This window comes from Falco rusticolus, chromosome 4 (assembly GCF_015220075.1).
Source record: "Falco rusticolus isolate bFalRus1 chromosome 4, bFalRus1.pri, whole genome shotgun sequence".
Taxonomy (NCBI): domain Eukaryota; kingdom Metazoa; phylum Chordata; class Aves; order Falconiformes; family Falconidae; genus Falco; species Falco rusticolus.
Window position 1 is genome coordinate 81,952,213 of NC_051190.1, and position 16,672 is coordinate 81,968,884.

The 16,672-nt window shown below is 36.6% G+C and overlaps 1 protein-coding gene across 2 annotated transcripts in view; it reads right to left on the bottom strand.

Moving 5' to 3' along the window:
- Positions 1 to 16,672, bottom strand: part of AGMO (alkylglycerol monooxygenase) — a 192,207-nt gene that overhangs the window by 97,279 nt on the left and 78,256 nt on the right. For both annotated transcript variants that reach the window (XM_037384704.1, XM_037384703.1), the window contains exon 5: positions 11,928 to 12,023. In XM_037384704.1, coding sequence (XP_037240601.1) covers positions 11,928 to 12,023 — 96 coding nt within the window. The remainder of the gene's footprint in view (positions 1 to 11,927; positions 12,024 to 16,672) is intronic.

Consider the following 16,672-nt stretch of genomic DNA (forward strand, 5'->3'; position numbering starts at 1 on the left):
CCTAAAGGTGAGAAACGGTTCATCATTCATACTAGCTTCATTTCCCACCTTTCTCAAGCAGAAAATTTCATTGTTTTAAGATATGTGAGATGTGACCACTAAATTAATTTAATCGAAGTCAAATGTCTTGAACTGCAGCCCAGTACCTGAAAGAGCAGTGATTTATCTATTAGACCTACTAATAGACCACACCTAACTTTGATCCCCTTGGTTTTAGTCTATTTTTAGCTCAATATTTGAATTTTTTAAATGAAAATAAACCAAAACTGCACTAGGAGAGAAGGGAATCACTAGGAACAGCAGTATTCACTTTTAGCCTACAGGTGGATTATAATAAAATGGCCTCAGAATGAATGCCTTCAATTTTTCAATATCCAACTGATTAAATTAATATTTAAAATTCATCCATTTCAAAGTCTATATAATACATCAATATGCTAAAGTAGAGCTTTGTCTCTTGGGGCTCCCTAAGGACCTCAGGAATTTATGTAAAATTTTAAATAAATACTTCTGACTAATCCTAGAGAAAGTATTTTCTTTGGAAAATGAAACCTCTCATCCTTTAAAATAGTTTTTTTGGGGGGGTGATGACATTTACAAATCTACTAAAATATGTTTTCTGCAGCATAATCAGTGATTGATGCCTGAGCCTACTTCAATTAGTTCTTCAGCCAAGGTTACCTCCATTGCAGTCATACTAGCCATACGTCGATGGAAACATCATCTGAGATAACAATTATAACCACATGACTTTTAAACTCAGAGGTGGTAAAGAACTCTGTACCTGACCAAGCGAAAATCCAACATGCTGAAATTAGCAATCCATAAATCAACACTTTGGCTAAAACACACCAAAACTATTTTTTCACCAGATATTCAAAATGGTAAAGGGTGCTATTTCTAGAAACTTCCTTTTCTATCAGTAAGTTTATGTATTTAGCACATTTCTAAAACAGAAAAAAACTGTTGTCAGACGAAAACTTTTGGTGCCAAAAATGTTATCAATATTTTTTAAATGTGTATTTCATAAATATATGCATATATCATTCCAACAAACAGAAGCATATCACCTCTGGAAAGCCAAATTTTGAAGGCTCCTGCAGCACCACATGGCAAAGAACATATTATTATTATTATCATAATCATCATTATTATTATTATTATTAGTTTTGTTGATTTCTTCAATATTCTGCCATTTTACTGGGGCAAAACTCCTATAAGCAGATCTTTCACCAAAGTAAATTGTCAGGGCTAGGATAGTAAGACATTTTTTTGCCAGGCATGATTCTGAACCTGTCATGTCAAGCTGACAGGAATTTACTGCAATCAGGGAAAGGAATGAAGTTTGTAGGGAATGACTTGTAACAAAATTTAATGTGGTGTAACAACAGCTGATGTTCAAAAGAATGCCTAACAGGCAATGGAGAGGAGAAAGACAGTGGCAGGTACTCCATCTACCTTTCAGCTGTCAATCTGCCCTCACTTCTGTGCCTTCCCTGTGTCAAGACATTTTCCTTGGAGAACAGCAATTGCAAAGGAGCTCCTAAGTGTTCACAGTAGCAGTAACCAGGCTTACACTGCAGTTGCAACCAGTCACCAGAGCATATACACTGCTAGGTCTCAGCCATTCAAGACAGCAAAGCATTTTCAGTTTAAAATAGCTTTATATTCAAAATGGCTTTCACAATGTTCACATTTCAGGATTTTTTTTTAAATTAACAATATAAATGTGATAAGAATATCAGAACAGCTCAGGTTTTGTGGCTTGTAATCATGGTATTCATTAAAAAAGAAAAAACTTTCTGCTACTATAAATTTTGTATGCAGTAGAAAGTTTTGTTTCAGAACCTTTTTACTGGAAAGGAGTTTTAAAACTAAAAAAGAAGTAATAGTGGAACAACAGTCCAATGATGACCTTATTTGTATTTTGACTGATATTGCTGGGGAGTTTACCTTTGTGCTTGTTTCCCTGATACAGGCACCTACTGTTTTAAATCAATTCCTGTCTCCATTTTTTCCTCTCTCAACACACCACATGCACCCTCAACTCCTGTGCCAGTGACCCACAGATGAACTGCAGCATTTCAGCAAAACTCTTTTCTTGTTTACTTTGTTTATTTTTTAACATCCCATAACCACAACAATAATTTTTCACTTGCCAAATCCCTTACAAACGGACTCGATAAACTACCTACAAATCAGGTATGTAAGTATCTTATGTATACCAGTTATAAAAGCTTTGTCAGATCTCCCCACAAAACACTATTCCTCTCTTTTTTAAAACAACATATTTCCTCTGTTGTACTTGGATATTGCTATAATAGTATATTAAAAATAATAAAGCAGAATTACTGACAATAATTGAAGCAATTCCAAGAGCAGTTCAATAAATAAGGCAGGCTAAAAGCTTCATGCTTAGAAATGGTTTCCATACATTACTGATTAAAACGTGCTGGAAGTGAAATCTTCATATACAATGAGAACTAGTTGGTTTTTTTTTTCTATAACAGTAGTTCTTAGATAAAGATGTTTCCTTTGTGACAGCAATCTCTATCCTAAAGGAAAAGAACTTTATGCAATATCGCTTTCAGCATGTAAGCACCTCTGTTTGCGGTCTCAAGAGTTTGTCAGCACCAAGGGAAATCTTTATTGCCTGGTACCTGCACCACTTCAATGTAGTTTTTGTTTAAATAATGAGAAAAAATCGTGACATGAAATCCAAGGGAAACTTTACATCTTGTGTAACAACTCCTCCTGTCACCACTACAACATGAATCTTTACTTAACTCCGTTTCAACATGAATGTTAGGAAGGAATGTCAACCGAGTAGAGCAGGCAATGTTACAGTCCTGTGTGTGTTTTATTTTTTTTCTTTGAGTACAAGAAAAGCTGTTTGTAGCACAGCACTACTTTCAATATCATAGTGTTACTGATCTGCAGGACAGGAGAGGGTACATTCATCCCTGGAGCATCACTAAGGAGCACTCTGAACTTAACTTTGGGGTTTCCGTTAGACTAGTTGGTAGTAAAACGCATATTACTATTGATTTCCTCATCAAAATCAAGCTAATATTTTTATTCCTGGCATAGAAATCTATATTTCAGACAGTCTGGTGGGGAAATTTAAAAATAAGACCTTAATTACATTCCCCAGTAGAGCTGCTGTGTTAATTCAGGATGACACACCCATGTATTTATACAGATGGCCCTGGTGATCAAACCTGTCATGTGAAATCTCTACAGGGAAGCTGGGGAAAGGCAGAACTCCAAGGGTATGTGCTCATCTGCCAGTTTCACACTTTGAAATCCTCAGCAAACCCTGATTTATACACCGCCAACTGTTTTCCTATCTTATTAGGCAGTTTTCTACTCCAGTAAGCATGTAAAATGGATGTGGCCAAATTTCCACACTGAGGAGAGAAAAAACAATATTTATAGTTTAGAAATAAAACAAGCAAGAGGAATCAGGCCTGTTGGGATCATAAAGAGTTTCATAGGGGGTGAATTTCTGATAAATCTGGATTGTAGGAATGGGAGGTGAAAGCCTAGTTTTAATGGATAGTCCAGTTTAGGGCATATTTATATAACAAACACAGACTTAGGAAATGTGTTTATAATAAATTATCTTGGAGGCAGGCTGTTGTCACATTGCATTGTTTAATGCCTCAGCAAGGAGGTAAGGTTTGAATCAAATTGGCATCTTACGTGAATATTTCAGTTAACACTTTCTGATTAACATCCACAATAAGTGGATGCAACTTTTTTTTTTTTTCTTTAAAAATCCAATTAAGCCTTGTGGGAAAGATAAGCACAGATAGGAAGTTTCAACCAATTTGTCCACTATAAATGAGGGAAAACCTACACTAACCGCTTGTTTTAATTGCAGCATTACAAATAGCAGAGCATGAAGAAAGTAATTATTTCAGTCATATATCAAGTTAAGCATTTTAAACAACTTCAGGAAGAAAAATTGCTATACAGTTTCAGTATTTTTCAGCAGCTTGACAAAAACATGCTGGCAATTGTGGGGAAAAAACCAGAATGTAATAAATCAGTACAGCAGTCCTGAAAACAACTAAAATATAGCAAAGCGTAGCTCTTCACCTTCCTCTTTAAATAGATCAAAACATAGTCACCAGCCTAAACTTTGTGTTTTTGACAAAGAAGGGTCTTCAAATGATCTGTTGGCTTTGAAACCACAACTAATTTAAATAGCTTCTCAATGAGTACAAGCTATGAGAAAAACTCAGGAGTATTACACATAATATGTTTGGTGGTTTTTTTAGAGAGAGCAGTATCCCTAACTTGTCTCCACATCAATGTTGCATCCTTCATTATATTCACTTTATCTGGTAAATGAGTTGCCTAGATCCTTTTGCAGGATGCAGAATGTACTGAAATGCGTTGCATCTCTAAATAGCTTATTTCACTTTTATCTTCATAATTCTCCAGAGACTTAATAGACACAAGTCGCTAAATAAAACTCTTGAAGTACAACTTTTAGTTTTAGGGTTTCTGCAGGCAGATTAGCAATAGTCAGGCCCACTGCTGCTGAAGTAAACATTTCACAGCTGTCTTGTGCAAGAAGAGGTTTTGGTGCAAGGACCAGAAGCCAACGCTCAAACTCAAGGACTTAACTATTAAGATGAAAAGTGAAGTTCCTGCTTATGTTCTTGTCCCATAAACTTTTCATTTCTGGCCTCACCAGTGACCCAGCTTCAACAGAGAAAGGGAAGGGTTCCTCTGCTTGGATTGTTGCCTGTCAAATGCAAATCACCAATATAAGCCAATTATCTTGGAGCAGCTGCTTTTTGAATGAAAAAGATCATGGCTTCTGTGCTGCATGTTGAACTTAGACCTACTGCGTGCAGAGCTCTGCTTAGTTCATTTAAATTACTTACATATTTTTAAAGACCCTCTCAATTGTGCAATTCAGTTGAAAGAGAAGCTAGCTGAGAATAAAATACTTAATTCACCATGTCAAGGCACTTCTGGGTAGTTGCCTAAAAGCGTGAAGAAGCACTTAGTGTTAAAATAGGAGTCTCATTTTGGGGCTACCAAGATGTAAATTCAACACTCATAACCATCACTGAGGTTCTAGGTGCCAAGGAAGGAACTCCAAACCTCATCCCACTTTTTTTTTCCTGATAAACCCATGCTCAAGTGCAGCCTACACTTAGCAGGACAGGAACAGCGTGGTCTCTTATGAATGTTTTATTTTCTCTCTCTTGTTATTTTTATTTAAAACAAAAAGAAGAGTTATACGCTTTATAAATCAAGAAAGGTAATATTTTTTTCCCCTCGTGGAGCGAGTGAAAAATGGAAAAGCAGAACACATTTTGCAGTTATTGCTAGTATTTCTACTTAGTGATATTGTTAGCTTTGCTCTTCTCCATGTTCTGGCAAGTGTGATGGTGGCAGGACTTCCATCCTGCGGGTTGCTCAGAAAATTTTGTAAGCCATTGTGGCAGGCAGGCTGGATTGAAGCAGTGAGGTCTCTTAGTTTCTTGGAACCATGTTTGAGTTATATTATCTACATTGTGTATATATCCTGTCTGGACCTACAAATACACTGTCTGCATTAAAGAAAGTATTTTTATCTCCCTGGTGTTTACTGATTTATTTGTTCTCCTCTCTACAGTAAACATTTGAGAGTTTGTGGCAGGCAAACAATAAATTTCTGAATTATAAAAGCATCAGCTATCAGGAATGGGAGCAGAACTTTATTTTGTAAACCAAAATTTTGCTCTTTATGCAAATCAGCAACTAGTTCATTCCCTATTGGTTTTAGAATAATTTCTTGGATTTTTGTAGCAGTGAGAAAATCCAGTTTCTAAAAGCCAGTAAACTGTCAGATGACATGACTTGTCTCTAGGAATTCCACTTAAATCATCTGTGTCACTGAAAGTAGTCAGACACAATCTGGAACATCAGACTAGGAGAATGGCTGTAATCACCTGTAATTACAGTTATCTTTTTGATGACTTTTAGCAAAAGTCTTGTGAATGTTAAGTTTTTGATCCCTTGTAACCTGACTAGGGCAGATGTGTGTTTTTCTAATTTGGATGGGCACATCAGACAGATTGATGTCTATTTTTTGCTATAGTGGCTTAATTGAAGAAAATAAGTTTGTTCTTTCATTACATGAACCAATGTACTAGAATACAGAAAATGAAAGGTTTTCTTGGCATATGCTACTTGAATGCAAAATGAGTTTCCAGCAGCAAATTCAAGAGACTGCAATTTCACAGTTATACCCAACACATTGGATTATTATTGAATTTACCTTTTACTGGTGACACTTTATTAAAAACAAAACAAAACAAAAAAACCCCAACAAAACAAAACAAAACCCAAACAAACCATGTTTCTCATCTTGGCCAGGAAATTATATCAGTCCACCATACTCTGTTTCCACTGTGATCCATTTAACACTATTTGTATACCACCATTTGGCAAAAACTTCTGCACGTTAAATTTGACTCATTACTTATTGACCTTATAGGAACTATTCACATTACTTTCAATTAAGCATAAACATATATCTTGTAAACAAGGCCTCAAGATTTTTTTACTTCCCAGCACCACATCTCCATTTTTCATTCCCAAACCAGTGAAGATTTTAGCTCATTACCAAAATTTTTTTTTTCCAACTCCACAAAACAGCCACAAAAACAAAACTATCTTCTTCCCACTGCAAACACTGAAAAGCATTATAGTCAAATAAGTTTTATTAAAATGCTTTTTAAATTCAAAGTCTCATTTCTTGATCAAATTTACCTTTAAATTTTAAGAAACAGATTACTAAATCACTTCTAAATTACTAAACTACTGAAAGCATTTGAAATGCACCTTGTTACACTTATTTGCTCCTGCATTCCTTTCATGCTTATTTAAATAAGGCTACAGCACACAATGGGGAAAAGGAAGGTCCAAGAAAATGGAAAAATTAAATCTGCAAAGAAATAGAGGACCAATCTCAACTGTTAGATCCTGGGAATTAATAACCAAATATTTTATCTATTGTCTCATGCTGTCACTTATTTATCACATTGACCTAAGGACACACATGCCCTCTAGAATTTCAAGAACAGATTTTGCTATTGGTAAGGTGACCACAGGTGTACTGCTCCTTAAAAGAAATATGTACATTTTTATACATTTTACTTAATTTTACTTGGTTCTTCAATCTGCCTGTTTAACTTCCTTCTTGACCCTATGCTTATATTTGGAAAAAAAAAAAACAAAACAAAACAAAACATAGAACATGTTCTCTCGATCTAGCCATCTTCCTAGGCCATCTTTCAATTCCCCGTACAAGCTGATTGATGTCAGGATTGGGCCACAACAGCTCATCTGTATTCGGGAAGCCCAGATGGGCTGTCCATGGCTTCCTGCCAGGAACGGAATTCCTTTCCATGAAAGCGTGAAGCTTCCACAATTTTTCTCTCTTTCAAAGTTTTTCGTTAAAGAAAACTGACCAGAAATCAAACGAAAAGAAAGTCATAGGCAGAAACTTAGACCAGTACACACTGCACGTAAGTACAAAATATTTTCTGACAAACACAGTATACTTGCACACCAAGTTACAGTTTTACCAAATTGGTATTTTCTGACAAAAACTGATGTATTTTGGCCTATATCTGCAATAATTTCACATCTCTTTTTCCAACCTGCATGAGGTGTTGCCAAAATTTTTCCCATTCCTTGCGTGTTTTCACCCACGTTACTCCTGGTTAATAGTAGTGGCTCACCTTTTTCTGCTCCAGAGTTTGAGGAGGTAGAAAGACTTAAAGAAGGAAAAAAAAGATGCCTTAAGAAACCTGACTTTTGTGAGTATGGTAAAGGGCAGATTACATTCTTCACTTAAATTAGAAAATTAAACAGAAACTAATGCATGTCAAAGATCAAACAGGCAAGGAATAATCTGCTTCTGCACTTACTACCATCAGGGACTGATTCAGTTGATACTTTCCAAATACAATTTGACATCTCATAAAAATTACAGCTAAACCAACAGAAACTAATTTCTGTTTTTCACAGGTGTCTATCAGGTTATAAACACACCTAACTTATTGGTTGTAATAAATGCATAATGGAAGGATATAGTTTAATATAAACCATAGACCTTCCGAATCACCTGTAAAAATAAACTGAAATGGAGTATTTCTGTCTGTCAGTAACAGTCCTGAAACATTTTGTGGCTTTTGAAAAATTAGATTTTTAGTGCTCTTTGAACAAAGTATTTTTTTTTCACTCCCCTTATGATCTAGATGAGAATAGTTGAGTCATGGAAACATTTCTCCCAGACCATTTAAGAGCAGATATACTAACTCAATTCCATTGACCTAAATAGAATTTAATAGCACCAAAGGTTGTTTTCTCTTCTTTTATTGAGAACCTATCTTTACGCACCATTACAGTAAAGTGTCTTCTTCAGTTGTTTTTGGATTGGGTATTTTTGGTTTTTGTTTTTAGTGTGGGGTTGGGGTTTTTTTTGGTTTTTTGTTTGCTTGTTTGTTTCATTTTTCATTTAAATAAACTATTATGGGTTTATTTCAATACCTTGGTGCTACACAGAGATTTTTTAAAAAATATTTGGAAGATTTCTCATATAATTTCAGATTGCCATGTACACAGTGCAATAATGCACAGGAGTGAAAAGAACGTGGTCGTCAGACAGCAAAAATTCTTGTAATGGGAGAATACAGTAAAATGCAATGTGCAAGTGAAGTAGCAAAGTCATGCTTTCAATCTAGCCCACCCAACCTTTCTTTATTAATTATATAAATGCCTTCCCTGTATCAATAGCCCATTCTGATTTTAGTAATAATAAAAGGTCTGCAATATTAAAATAACGGCATGGTGTAATCTTCATATAAAAATTATTAAAATGCTGTACTCTTTTATATAAAAAAGACCAAAAGCTAATGCATACCAAGTATGCAGGAAATACGTCTAAGTGAGATAGAATGAGTGGGTACTTTTCATCTTTATGATTTGGTATACTGTCTTCTCAAGAATATATGAGCCACTTGCGTTAAAATAAAATAGATTGTTTGATCTGCTGGTAGGAAAACTGGACAAAAAATGATGTAACAAATCTTGAAGAAGGTCAAAGTTGAAACACAAGAAACGTCCCTCAGCATTGTTTGAAACAACACTGGACACATTCAAATTTAAAGTACAGGCAAATATCAGGCATCATACTTTGGCTATAAACTTTTGTCCTAGGCTGAAACATGGCATAGAAGGGTTCAGCACTGCATGATCGTTCTCTTGTAATTACTGATTTAAATTTCAATTACCCCCAAACCAAAATATCTTCCCTCAGAAACTCTGATATACTTTTATTCTTTCCTATTACTTACATATCATAGTTTTTTTCTTGTGTAAAATAGTAAGTTGTGCATAAACTTTATAAAGCTTTCCAGTGCTATAAAAAAAAATAAATTGCCTATTAAAGAAAAGAGATCTGTATCTTCCTAGATTTTCTTTCTGAAGGAGACTGATGTACAATCAAAAGTCGTGAAGTTACAAATTCCAAACATACTTGACTAGTCAATATGGGGCCAAATCTTGTCTATAAGAAACATCAACACTGACTAAAAACAATAGAAATCTGTGGACAAACTTAACATTTCTTATCAAACGCTCCTGCATTTTAGAAGCAAACCATTACATCTTGCATGGGCAGAATAGAAATAATAAAGTGTATCTCCACTAGACCCCTAATAACGTTTACTGTCACCCTGTAACAGCACCCACGATGGGCTCCCAGAGGACACCAGAGCTGCTGGGGGATGATGAATCTCAGTAGCAGTCACTGAGACAGGATGCTGTTTTATATATAACCCCAGGCCTGCAGACCGAAACAAACCTCGTATGTTGGGAAACTGCTGGAAACTGAGACGTACCAAAAGGATTTTAATTTTATTATAATCTGTTTAAGATAATTATAACTGTTAACATTCAGCAAAAAGACCGAGAAAAAAAACAACAAACCACAACATTAGAGATGCCACAGTTTTAAACAGTTAAATTCTAATAGTTATTGCAAAAACCCCCAACAGTATAATGGTGACGTGTCATATTCATTTCACCAAAAATATTGGCTAATCTAAATGTGCATGGCTGCAATAGCTGCTACCATTTCCCTTCCTTTCCCTGCTCTTTTCTGTTATGCTCTTGCCCTTGAGAGCAGGAAATCTGCTAATACGTGGTCTAACTCTATTTCTATTTTGACATAATTTTTTACCTTAAAACATAACTTCAACGCATTTCAACTAATTTCAGCTGCACTACAAAATCAACAATATCAACATTAAGAATTACTTCCCTTAGAAACAAAGATCTATGATTGGATCAACTGGATCAGTACAAAAGATCTATTTTTTTCTACTGGCACAATAATTTCATAGTAAGGAGTGCTTATCTTTTCATTGGGAATGAAATTAATTTTTGTTTAGACTAGTGTCTAAACTTGGCACATTGCACATACACTATGGAAATTCCTTTTAAGTCCTATGAAGGATTTAGCACTTTAGAGGCAACTCATAAGCCTCTGAAATTCACTTTAGAAACTTTAGACACACAATGTGGCATGAGTGCTGAGGCTCATTGAGTTACTGCTCCACAGTAGAATGTTGGAAACCTCTCAGCCAAGGAAGAAATGGCTTCAGACAGCAGAGAAGACATAAGTGAGGCATATTATATTTTTCTTAATGGCAAGACACAGTTGGGGAACCTGAGGCATAGTCAAAGAAACTTTGCTACCATACGATACCATTTGGTATAATTTCAAAGTGTTCAGATTTTTTCAAAACATTTTGACAAGCTTAATTGTGTATTTCTTGAGTTTATGCCAGTTCTGGTGATGTGTCACACTTTAAGCCTTTTTTAGTCACATGGTGTTGCAGAGCATCAGACGTGTATTAATGATTTTAGAAATGTGCCCAACCAATGTGAAATTTCAACAACAGAAGTTTGCTATTGGGTTAGTCTAAGTAGCTTCATTCCTCTTTTTCTTTTTTCTTTTTTTTTTTTTTTTTTCCTTAAAGAACCACACAGGAAAGAGAAAAAGAAAACAAAACCTGTAATGGAAGCAATGCAATCACCTAAAATGGAAGATAAAGAAAATAAAATTGCCTTCCAAAAGGATTGTCCTATAGATCGCATAATGTAACTACAGAGGGAAAAAGGCACCTGTATAGTCAGAATAATCAGAATAAAGTGTTGTAATTAGCCCACAGCCCACTAGGGGCTACTGAGAAATATGCTACTGACACATAACATGGGATACTTTAAACACCTCTACTGTAGTGCAAGGGAGAAGGCAGAAGGGCATTCAACTACCTGAGAAGTGTGAGAAACTGCTTACTAATTACAGTGGGTTATTAACTGTATATGTAACTAAACTAGATATGGTCTAAGCACTCACAAAACAAACAAACAGGTGCAGTCATAAACAAATAGCCATCAGATAATCAAAGAACATTTTTTGGCTGATAATTATTTGCACTAAAAAGGGAACAATATCTGATTTCAGTTGCAACTCTAAATGATCTTTAAGAAGCACTGGGTTTTGGATATTTTCCCCTAAAATATTTATCTTAGAAATGAAATCAGTTTCAGTATCTGCCAAAAATGTTTAATAAGCTGCAAGATAGGAAAATATTGTATTAAAATAGCAAAAAGTTTTGATTCCTTACAGTTACTTTTTTTTTTAATCTAATTGGGACCAACTGGCCTCATTGCTTCTTATAAACTTAGCAATATATATTCAGAAAAAGGAATAAAAATGAACAGATGTTTCTCCTTAAAGAAGTCAGACAAAGATTTTTCTTACACAATAAATCAGCTGCTAGTGGATTTCCAGGACACTGTTCAGGCTAACTGTTTAGGTATGGCTTAAAAACCTGGTTTACCTCTGTATGTATCCAAAACTGGTAAAGCAGATTAAACTGTAGATGAACAGCAAACACTGAAGGGGGAATGAAAAGAGCCATTGGCAAGTTGAAAATCTGAAAAATGAGAAAGAAAATATACATTAGATATTCTATACTTGTGATGATATAACAAAGCACTATCTCAGGAGCTCAAAGTATTGCACAAGATAATTGCTTCTTCTAATACCTCCATACAGAACAGATATTGATTATTATGTTACTACTAGATGTGCTGTAGCAAATGAGACATAAATTGATGCAAAAGTAATTTCCAGAAAGTCATACTAAGCAAGTAGAAAAATAAAGAAAACTCAGAAAATCCTGTGATTAGATGTTTATTCTGTGTACTATACGGAGTAGACAGCAACATATCCTTGACACGAAGGGTTCACTTATATGGGAGAATTACCATAGAGTAAGCAAGGTGTAAACCTATAACACTATAGCTTTTCCATGTGAACTCCCTACGTGAGCACCTTAAGGGCAAGGCAGTTTACTTGGCTTTCAAAGTTAATTACAAATTCTCACCCTGACTTTCTCACAGCATCTCCCTTGAAGCCTCGATACATTGCCAAGTTCTAAAGATGCACTACCATGAAAACAGTTTCAAAAAACTGCTTGCTTAGAAAAGATGCTGGTAACTTACCTACAGGGTAAAGTCCCAGGAATTTCACCATTAATTGCTTAACTAGCTGAGCAATAGAAAAAGACTTTCAAGACCTTCATGTTTTAAAAGTCAGTCTGCTTTCTTCAGAAAAAAGGAATTTTTTTTCTACCTGACATTGTGTTATACCAGCTTCATTAAGAAGTTAATCCTTTCATAAAATAGAGATATTTTTTTCTAAACCACACAGTAGCAGAGGTATCTTCGAAACTTTAAATCTCTTTAGCACTCAGGGAAAATCTGGATAGCAGATAATAGCTCCCTGTGAAACAAAGCAAAATTAACAAAATCTGTTTTCCAATTCCTATTGTCCTGCTCATGCAAACCAATTCTCTGAACACCAGAAAGAGCAATCTCATAGCCATGGCAGGTCTCCTGAACCAGGAATCCCTTTAGCGTAGGTCTGCTCCCAGCAGTTAATGGCTCAGTCACTGCCAAGAGGCCTGCCCAACAGGTAAGATGTCACCCCGGGGCTGAGAAAGCACTGCACCCCTGTCCCCACAATGCGATTGATGCTCTTGAGAAAGTCACCACAGCCATATACCCCGGTCACAAGCCAGTGGAGGAGTAAGGCCCTGCAATCCCAGCACAGTCTGCTGGTTTCAACCGGAAAGTGACTGAAGAACTAGAAGGAAACCCTTAAGTCCCTGCAGTATCACCTGGTAGGGCTGGGACAGCAGCAACTGCAAAAACTACATTCAAAGGCTTCATGGATCACAGCTGCTCCAGAAAATACACATGGGGCATTTCTGGTTGAATATCTTGAAAGTTCTTTTCCAAGAAATAAAGACATTAAAAGGTGGTAGAAGGATTATGCTGAGCTTAGAGGAAATAATGTAAACAGCTATTTTCTTTTAATCAACCTGATTCTCAAAGGCTGAGGTGTTCACATAACATCTATAAAACAAAAAAGAAAGCAAAATATATTTTGAAGGTGAAATTTGCACATTCAGTCCCTAAGAATCACTCTAGTCTAAGTGAACTCACAAAAATTCATAGGAACTCTTACCCAAGGTGGGAGCCAGTAAATGACACTGAGGGGATGTAGCATTCAGGCATGAAGTTCTGGAGTAGAAGTGGGCAAGAGACTTCTTTAAGAATTAAAAGCACAGTCCAGACTGCCGTGTGCAGAAGACTACTAAACAGAAGAGCAACTTTCAAACCCACAATTCTCCATGCTCTAGAACAGAAATGTAGTGCAAGCCTCCCAGACTTTACAAGAAACGCCCTAAACACTAGCATGGAGTCAACCTCTTTTCCGAGTTCCTTCTTCCACCTTCTGCTAACCTGGACCCCCTTACTATTTAATTATTGAAAGTAGGCGAGCTACGAGAGAGAGAGACAGAGAGACAGAGACACTTGTGCCACAACAGCCATAAGGCTGGCACGGATTTTCTCAGAGGTTATCTTAAAAAGATGGCAACAAAGGAGTAGGGGACACAGCCACATTTAAGTAAAGGTACTGCAGTTTTTTCTTATTATTGATTGTACCTGTCTAATGGCACGATAAGAGGCAGGAAATTTTTTAAAAGGAATTGAGAAGTTGATTAAAAAAAAAAAAGTATGGTTTTCAGATTATTCATGGAAGTGGTTGCAGGACTGAAAGCAGGTTTAAAAATTATATGCTTTTTCCCTAAATGTATCAGAGGTGATTTGGTGGCATTTACATATGACTCGGAGAGGAAGAAAGGATCATCTTCATATTTATTTTCTAACCTACTTCTCACAATGAGTACTAGGATTTCCCTTCTAAGTGGCGAGATGAGGGAAGTTTTATATAAATCTACAGGTAAATTTGAGACTGACAATGGAGAATGCTTTCCTAACTGCCTCTGTTTCCTTGCAATGGGAGCTTTGTTTTGTACAAAAAGGATTTCAAAGATCATTTACAGAAGTAGAACCCATGGAGAGGAATGAAAACCCCTCCCAAACAAAAGATTTGGTTTCTCCTATTTGTGGTTCCACTGAAACAACAAGAGAAATGTCGGGGGTGGGGGTGTATAAATTACTAAATAGTTTTTCACTGGAAATGCCAATTCGCCAAATCAAAACATTTCATGGGAATGTACCAGCTTCCACTAATCTGTAGAAGAAAAGTTTTCCTGGCTCCAAGATGGAATTTCTGGCTAAAACTGCTGAAAAACGTTTATCACACTCACAGATCTTTTCCCACTTGTGGATTCAGCAACAGAGATTGAGAGCGCACCACAATAACTGATAACCTGATGGGAAAGGCGCTCAGTGAGGGCATGGAGAGGGCTTCCTACCTGGGGCTGTTGCACCACAGCTGCGTGCCTGCAGCTTAAGGCATTGCCCCCTGCACGCTCTCCGACTTCCTCCCTCTCATTTGTAAGTAAAAACTTCTAAACACTTCCACTACAGACAGGGAAAAAAATCTGAAACTCCTGAGGTTTAGCAGGAGGGATGAGTTTCCTGCACTGAGCCCCTCCATCTCCGCACTGGGTCTCCGGGGCCACCTGCCGATGTGGCCCATGGAGGGGCTGCAGGGCAGCTGCCAGCAGCTAGTTCAGGTGGCCTACACTTCTGTGAATATTCTGCAGGAGTTAGAGGTAAGGATTAAAACCAAAACCCTTGCCTTACAGATCTCAGACATGCCAGACTCCTCAGTAGAAAAGAAGTTAACTTCGTGCTGTAAAGAACAGCATTAGCTATTCCCTTTCCAGATTTATATATAGATGTTTCCACTGCTTCTAAACCAACAAGGCAGAATTCAATGCTTTATCTAAATGTATAGTCTAAAGCTATCAAATTATTATGGATCTAATACTTGCAATAAAATCTTGCCCTTGGAGGAATGTTGAGAACTGATACTCAAAGAATTAAATCATAACTTTTCAAGGTGTATGTGCAACTCTTTCCTTTAACAATTACACAAAATTCAACTGTTTCATCAGTATGTATTAATGTAGCATTAACTTGATGATTTCTTCTTAAAAATGCATATACATTTTTTTCTACCACACTTTTTTCCCACAAAATGCACTCCAAACCACCTCTCAGTCTCAACAGCAGGTCTGCTTCTCTATGGCCCCTCCACTGGAGCAACAAGCACTTGGTGTGTGCAAACAACATGAAGCAATACGCATTTGGTTCCAAGTTCAGAACATCTCACATCACTGATTGTATTTCAAACATGTTTTTCCTCTTCTCTTTCATTTCACATCTTTTCAATCAGCTTGAGCACAACCCACACAGATTAATATGCTGATTTATTTATCTTACAACGTTTAACTTAAAACACATACAGAGCTGGCAGCAGAACAGTCCCACAATCCCACACCATCCACCACAACTTTCTCACAGCCTCCACAAAACTGGATGTCAAACTGCATTCAACAGCACACATTCAGCAACATCAGCTCACTCTCAAAGATTAACTAAAGGCTTCACTGAGTTTCAGCTTCGAGGCAGATGCATCCATGGGGTTTTGGACAAGTATGGCAGTTCAAAAAAATAGCAGGGCTACAAAAATTAGCAAGAATTGTGTTCATGCACAGTAAGGCTTTGGAGAAATAAAACTGGCATATTTCTCAAAAGTTCTGGTGGAAGGGAAACCAATATTTAAATTAATCAAATGTTTCAGCTAATACCATATATCAGGTGAAAAAAAACCACTGCACACAGAAGTATCACAGATTCCTTGGTTTGTTTCCCTTTGCTCAAAGCAAATAAATTTTGAATGTACATGTATTATTTGCTGAGTGATACCAGTGTGGTCCTGAGGATGGTCTTCAGAATCTAAGGCAGCGGAGACATATTGGCCTGCCTAAATATTTTATGCTCTCTGAAGTATCATCCTCAAACCCACACAGGCAGGCAAAGTGCTCATGCACGCACCCATATGTACACACAGGCTTTTTGTCTTTTTTGAATTATTGTTTTTGTTAAGCATTTGCACATATGGTCCCAAGGGTCTATGTACAAAGGTTAAATCTTTAACATGGCAGTATTTACATAGGAAGCAGAGTTGTGACAGAGATGCATCCCTTCCGCTATTGTTCATTACGGTCATTTACATTTGAGGCAGTCTACTAACATC